An 8,096-nucleotide genomic window follows, 5' to 3' on the forward strand; every position below is an offset into this window, starting at 1 on the left:
TATATATATATATATATTTGTGTATGTGTGTGTGTGTCTGTATTTGTCCCCCACCATCGCCTGACAACTGATGTTAGTGTGTTTACGTCCCCGTAACTTAGCGGTTAAGCCAAAGAGACTGGCAGAATAAGTACTAGGCTTACAAAGAATAAGTCCTGGGGTCGATTTCTTCGACTAAAAGCTGTGCTCCAGTATGGCTGCAGTCAAACGACTGAAACAAGTAAAAGATTAAAAGAATACGGAATTTAAGGTGGAGAATTGACAGAATCATTTGCATGCCGGACGAAATACTGACCGGTATTTCGTCCGTCTTTACGTTCTAAGTTCAAATTTCGCTGAAGTCGACATTTCCCTTCGTCCTTTCAGGGTCGATAAAATAAGTACCAGTTGAGGACTGGGATTACTGTAGTCGACTTATCCTCCCCTCCTCTAAAATTACTGGCCTTGGGCCAAAATTTGAAACTACTACTTAATACGGAGTTGGTTCACTTTTGGCATTACTCACAGCTTTAATACGTCGAGGAATTGACTGGTACAGCTTCTGAACGGTTGCTAGCAGGATTTTGAGCCATTCTTCACGTAAAACCTGCTTTGACTCTTTCAGCGACGATGGCAGAGAGAAACGGTTCCACACTTGCTGTTCCGAAATGAACTCCAAATGTTCGATTATGCTGAGATCTAGGGATTGGTGGGAACCAATTCCTATGGTCTACCTCACTTTTGTGCTCTTCGTAACAGTTTTGAATAACATCAGCCGTATGAACCGGTGCATTATCCTCATGAAAGATTGTGCTCCCATCAGGGAACAATGTTTGTACCTTAGAATGAACATGATCAGCCCAAATACTCAAATAATCCTTGGAATTAACTCTGCCATATAGAATAACTAAAGTGCAAAGGGAATTCTGGGATATGGCTGTCGAAATCCTTATAGAAACAGCCCTTCACTCTTCGTGGTAGGAGTCAAACTGTCAGGTTTAAATCTTCCTTTGGGCTGTCACCAGACATAAACATACCCTGCAGTGGGAAAAAAATGGTGAATGATGATTCATCAGAGAAGATGAAGTTTTTCCATTGAGCCATTGACCATTTCTGAGAGTTTAAACATCATTTTTGATATTGATGAGGAACGGGAGAGCTTTAGCAATTGTAGCCTTCCCATGGAATCCAGCTTTATGGAACTCAAGACAAACGGTTTTGGTTGACAAGGTGGTGATTTAGCTGAGTTGCCACTTTTGCTGGCGTAGTTCGATGGCTTCAAATACGTTTCATTATTCTGTATTCCATCTTTGTGAGATTTACCTTCCATCCAAAATCACACTTGCCAGCATTGGTTTTCGCTTGGTTTTCGAATGACTATGATTTTAGAGACAGTATCTCTGGCCACATTAAACAATCCAGCAGTTTTAGTGACTAGAGTTCCAATAATCTTCGCCTCAACGATTTGTTCTCTTTAGAAATCAGTTAGGTTATGCATTGATCTTATTGAAATATATTTTTAAAAAACAGATTGCTTTATCAGGACGTACAAGTCATACGTAACACATATGAACACACGTGCACAGAGTAAAGCAGACTTGGATTTGCCAATAGAAAAAAAATAGTTAAATATCAAAGTAGCGTTTCCATTATTTTGTCCAACCATTACACATATGAGCAGGTATGGATGTTATTGAATATGTGGATCTTATTACACTCTAAACTTTATGAATGTTTTACATATTTTGACAGTGCCTCTGACTGTTTATGGCTGTAATTTTCTGATCAGACGCCTTCTCTGTGGTTTTGTCAAACTCAGCTTCTCAAGATTGGTACTAAGTCACCAATAATTATTGTCAGAAATCTAAACTTATGATCCAGATGGAGTAACTACAATTTCTCATTAGTTCGTCGTAGATGTTCTCTTTTTCATTTATTTTTAACCCTCGGTTCACAAATGCTGGACAACTGATCTCAACTGTTGTGCATAGTTTCCAACCTCTGTCTCAGATCATTATGTCTGGTCTGTTCTGCTTACATTTTATTGAAGTCTTGACAGATATATTATACCTGTTTTCTTTCATATTAGATCCTGTCCTCCGCATCACTGTAGCTTCTTATATTTGTCTCCTCGAGATTATCTTACCTACAGATTTCGTTATATAATGTTCTAATCACATCATGTCCTGTAAGTAGGTAATACTTGTGATGTTGGTGACATCCTCTACGGAGTCTTTATCAGTTATTGCTTGAAGATACTTTACCTGCATCCCTATCGTTTTTTGTACCTCTGGTATTTTGTTGTGGAACTATTCCAACCACCCCTCAAGTGACTAAAGGTAGACTCACTCATTGTTATAAATTAAAGAACTGTGAGCGATTGGCATTTCGGGTTGGTAAGCAGTTCACCGTGAGCCGTGATTGATAGCGTTGAGTCTTGTGTAATAGTAATAGTAGTGCGTCGTGTAAATGCTTTCTTTTGCCCTGCTTTGATGTGTTATATATCCAATATAAAGATATAAACTATTTCCTGTTCTTGTATTGCAGAAGTATATCTTTCCAAACGAGAGCTAATACCTCAGTTGTTAATCCAAGATAAACTAATTTGATCATCAACGTTTCTGTTACTGTGAAGTCTTCTAGGAATATAGTCATGCACAACCTTTTACTTGTATACATACAAATACTCTTCTGGTGACTTAGTACTTTGGAGTTGTGCACCTTCTCAGGATGCATGTCCCTTTGGTCATCATTCCAGGTATACTTTCTGAGAAGCTCCTTTCCAACTCTCATCATGCTACCTATTTCATGTAAACATACTTGATCCATGGCAGGACTTCGACATTTGGTGATTACTAGATGTTCTCGAAGAAATATAGCGCAATATTTAAAAGTTGTATCAATCGATGTTCATTCTCTGACATCTTGTTTACGTTTAAAGTAAAGATGTCTACATCACTGCTGATGTGGAAATTCCTAGAAAAGCTTAACTATTTTCAGGTTTTTACCTCAATAACTCGGATCTTATCCACCAAACATTTAATCCAAGTGTTGGTATGCCTGGTATGACAAACGTACTACCGATTTATTACCTTTCAGAAATTTCCGAGGACCATATTTTCTTTATCTTGATGTTATAATCCCTGGTTACACGCTCTTTCTTACAGGTTCCATTACTGGAAATATTTTCATCTACTCCTGAGTATTTGTAGCATTCCTCATCAGACACAGCAGAAATAGCCAAGCCAATAGGAATGATGTTAGATGAGTTTGGAGTTCCACTTCGTTTTACAACCGCGTGTGTATGTATATATGTGTGCGTGTACGTATGTATGCGTGTGTGTACGTGTGCGTATGTGTATGTGTGCGTGCGTGCATGCGTGCATGCGTGTGTGTGTATATGAGTGTGTGTGTGTGTAAAATTTATGCCATTGAAAGTTTATTCAAGAATGTTAAACATTTATAGAAACCATGTGTGGTTTCTTATGTATAATGTCTTTTCTTCTTCTTTTTCTTCTTCTTCTTCTTCTTCTTCTTCTTCTTATTATTATTATTATTATTATTATTATTATTATTATTATTATTATTATTATCATCATCATTATTATTATTAGCATTATTATTTAGGCGGTGAGCTGGCAGAACCATTAGTATTCCGGGCAAAATGCTTCGCGATATTTTACCCGCCTTTACATTCTGAGTTCAAACTCCACCAGCGTCGACTTTACTTTTCATCCTTTTGGGGTCGATAAACTACGTACCAGTGCAATACTAGGGTCGATTTAATTGACTAGTCCTCTCCCCAAAATTTCAGGCCTTGTGCCTATAATAGAAATGATAGTAGTAGTAGTAGTAAAGGCCAATAATGTTATATTTCCTATTTGTTGTCTGCAACTGAAAGCGATTTCACAGAACTGAATTTGTGTTCCTCTCTTCCAGATATTCTATATGTCCGTAGTCATCTATGCACCCGCCATTACCATCAGTCAAAGTAAGTCTGTCTTTATTCGTTTTCATTCTAACTTCACTCTCTTTTTTTTATTTTCCTTTCCTTTTTTTTATTTTCCTTTCCTCACCGTTTGCTTTTTACTTGTTTAGCATTTGTTGTTGTTGTTGTTGTTGTTGTTGTTGTGGTGGTGGTGGTGGTGGTGGTGGTGGTGGTGGTGTACGAGGATGAGCCGAAAAGGTTGACCATGAAGGAGTGATGTTCGAGCAGTGAAACCACAACCCTTCTTATTAAATGCATTGTTTCTTTCTACGTAAAGTGACATCTGACTGTTCGAAGAAGACCAGTGACTAGAAGTGACTTCAGCTGAAAATGGATGAAGTGTGGCATCATGGTGTAACCAAGTATCTACAAAAAAGGCTTTAGTCCCCAGGGACATTCATGCTAACATGGTTGCTACATTAGAGGTTAATGCTTCATCTTTATCAACAGTGCAAAAGTGGGGCATCTGAATTTAGGAAAGGAAAGGAGAGTATTGAAGATGACCCTCGGTCTGGACGTCCTGCAACTGCCACCATCGAGGAAAACATTGATTATGTCCACCATATGGTGATGGGTGGCAGACAACTGATTATAAATCAAATATCCGATGCTATTAATATATCCTGTGAGAGAGTTGAGAATATTCTGCGCTATCAAATTGGTATGAAAAAGGTTTCTGCTCGGTGGGTGCCACGTTTGCTGACACCTGATGAAAAGTGCACCAGGCTGATCACATGACAGGAAAATCTGACATTGTTTGCGACAGATCATAGAATGTTTCTAACCTAGGATGAGTGATGTCTTCATCGTTTGGAGCCAGAGACAAAAAAAACAATCCATGCAGTGGAAACACCCCCTCCTCTCTTGCTCCGAAAAAGGCCAAGGTTTTTTCATCTGCCGGGAATGTGATGGCCTCAATCTTTGGGGATGCAACAGGTATTGTGTTTATTGATTATCTTCAAAAGAGCCGCATAATCAATGGAGAGTACTATGTCAACTTGCTGAGGCAGTTGCGAAAGGTTATCGAGACCAAACGGCCAGGAAGACCGATGAAAGGGGTCTTGTTTTATCAGGACAATGCTCCTCCAGCACACAAGTCATTGGTTTCAATGGCTGCTTTTTTGACGAACAGGATGAAAGCTATGGCTTTGAACTGGTTGATCAGCCTCCCTATTAGCCTGGCTTCGCCCCATCTCACTATTATCTGATCCCCCCATCAGCAAAAACACTTGGCTGGGAGCCAGCATCGCAGTGATGATGGCGTCGCATCTGCTGTTGATGATGTTTTTGACCAACAGGATGAAATCTTCTTCACCAATGGGATCCAAGCACTGCAATTCTTAGAGAAGTGTGCGGACCGCAAGGGGTACTAGGTTGACTCATTTGGTCACATTCTATGAAGGTGTCTTAGTCAGATTATGAACTTTTCAAACGACCCTCGTAGTGGTTATAGTGATGGTAGGGTGGCAGTGGCAATGGTGGAGTACCGGGGAAGATAGAGGTGGTGGTGACAGGAGAGTTGGCGGTCGTCGGGGTTATCTAATGGAGCAGGTCTCTTATTAAAGACACCCGCACATAGTTACTCGCATCAGAGAGTATTGATAAGGCTTCACTAATCAAAACAATGCCTTCTGGGTAGCTTCTACATTAACCGTTGGTGTATAAAAGGAGTATTTCAGTGAACTCAGGACTGTGCTAAGTTCTGCAGGGGTTACACAGATGTTTTATTGCTGATTAATTTAACGTTGATTTAACTAATCTCGTGACAAAATACAGTGAATATGTCTTACGAATATGCCTCAAACATATTTGAACAGGTAACAAGTCTGTATTTAAACACATCACTGCTTAGTGCTGTCACCCCGTATGTAATTTACAGCGACCCGCGGAATAGCACAAGAAATCTGTTGTATCACACGTTCGACGTACGATATAACAGGATAATAATTGTTGTTGTTGGCACTCCGTCGCTTACGGCGTCGAGGGTTCCAGTTGATCCTATCAACGGAACAGCCTGCTCGTGAAATTAACGTGCATGTGGCTGAGCACTCCACAGACACGTGTACCCTTAACGTAGTTCTCGGGGATATTCAGCGTGACACAGTGTGACAAGGCTGACCCTTTGAATTACAGGCACAACAGAAATAAGAAGTTAGAGAAAGTTGTGGTGAAAGAGTACAGCAGGGTTCGCCACCATCCCCTGCCGGAGCTTCGTGGAGCTTTAGGTGTTTTCGCTCAATAAACACTCACAACGCCCGGTCTGGGAATCGAAACCGCGATCCTATGACCGCGTGTCCGCTGCCCTAACCACTGGGCCATTGCGCCTCCACAGGATAATAATAATGTCCTTGCAAATCGTTCTACTCAACATACTGGTGATAACCCTCGACAATACGCAACTCTCGGCTTTACACTGCTCTCAAGGTTCTCTGCGTATGTCCATTTATATTGTGGCACAGTCCATTAGGAGCCAACTAATAGGGGTGTTCTACTTCCACACAACAAAATCATTGAACGACGATTACGGGAATATCATTTTCGTGTCCGTTCGTAGCGACCCCCTTTCCAGTTTCTGATGCGGAAGAGGAGATAACCACTCCGAAATGCATGCATCCCGCACATATTGTTAGGGAGTGTTATGAGCTGACACCTATTTGTCTACAGCAAGAAATTTTCTTCGTGACAAAATACAGTGAATGGCCTTCTTACGGGTTCGAATATGCCTCAAGAATATTTCGATTCCACTGCACAGCATGCTTTGAGCTGGTGTTGTCTATTATGGCTTCAGGTGCTTTCTGAACGAATTCTCTGTAACAAGCCAAAGACATCTCTCTCTCTCTCTCTATCTCTCTCTCTCTCTCTCTCTCTCTCTCTCTCTCTCTCTCTCTCTCTCTCTCTCTCTCTCTCTCCATGAGAAATGAGTATGAACCAATCATTGGTCTGCCTGCAAATCTGTAACCAACGACATTATTGCTTACCAGTTGTGACGTTTTGCAGCAATATTTGTGACGTTTACAGCGATTAATGATGTTGCTATAAACGTTAATAATGTTGCTCGGTCAGCTAGAAATAGTAGGCAAATTCCCTCAAGTTACATCTTATCATGTTTAAAAATGGAAGAACTCATTGAACAACATCACCATAGATAGTCCTAAAAAGATAGGATGGTTCAGGCTGGAACGATTTCGATCTATTAAATCAGAGCTAATCTTCTGCTGAATACCAGTAATATTGATTCCAAATCTTGGCATGAGGCCAATAATTTCAAAGGAGGTGGGCAAGCCTAATCGACCCCAGTGTTCAACTGGTACTTACTTTATCGACTTCAACGGAATTTGAACTCAGAACGTAAAGACGGACGAAATGCCGCTAAGCATTTTGCCCGGCATGCTAATGACTCTATCTGTTCGTCGCCTTCGAACACCAATAATACTGATTTCAAACTCTGGCACAAGGCCAGCAATTTTAGGGGAGGAGTAAGTCCATTATGGCGATTCCAACAATCGAATGGCGTGCTAACGATTCTACCAGCTCGCCGACCTCAATACCAGCAACAGGGATACTGTTTATCAGTAGCATCAGTAATGTTTCGAAGAATATTAACTGTCCATGTGTCACGTGGCAATTCTTTAATCCTATCAATTAGCATTCTTGAAGTCAGTCGTTGATGCGATAGTCTTGAATCGTGCTTGAAAAATATTTGTGGAATGTCAAATTGTTACAAGAGGGAAATAGTACAAACGTCATTTAATAGTAGATGGGTTATTATCTAATCTACGCATTGTCAGGAAATCGTTTGCTGTAAGAATAATTATGTAATTTGTCATGAGAGAGGTCGACTGGAGACAGAGTTTAGAGTGATGCTAAGATAAGTGGAGACGCAGAGGAATAGTGTTGTGCTTTATTCCAAAAAAGGAAAAATAATAAATTTACAGTTTTTGTTTTAGAAACTAAAAGTGACACCTTGGACGTCTTTTACTATAGTGTTGGGCCGACCAGAGCCTTGTGAGTGAATTTGGTAGACGGAGACTGAAAGAAGCCTGTCATGTGTGTGTGTATGTTTGTGTGTGTGTGTGTATGTGTGTGTGTGTGTGTGTGTGTGTGTGTGTGTGTGTGTGTGTGTGTGTGT

General features: G+C 40.4%; 1 protein-coding gene across 1 annotated transcript in view; it reads left to right on the forward strand.

Moving 5' to 3' along the window:
* The window catches only part of LOC106869958 (sodium-dependent multivitamin transporter), a 96,045-nt gene that overhangs the window by 46,473 nt on the left and 41,476 nt on the right, over positions 1-8,096 (forward strand). Inside the window, exon 3 of the mRNA XM_052978349.1 lies at positions 3,919-3,970. Within this exon, the coding sequence (XP_052834309.1) occupies positions 3,919-3,970 (52 nt within the window). The remainder of the gene's footprint in view (positions 1-3,918; positions 3,971-8,096) is intronic.

This window comes from Octopus bimaculoides, chromosome 1 (assembly GCF_001194135.2).
Source record: "Octopus bimaculoides isolate UCB-OBI-ISO-001 chromosome 1, ASM119413v2, whole genome shotgun sequence".
Taxonomy (NCBI): Eukaryota; Metazoa; Mollusca; class Cephalopoda; order Octopoda; family Octopodidae; genus Octopus; species Octopus bimaculoides.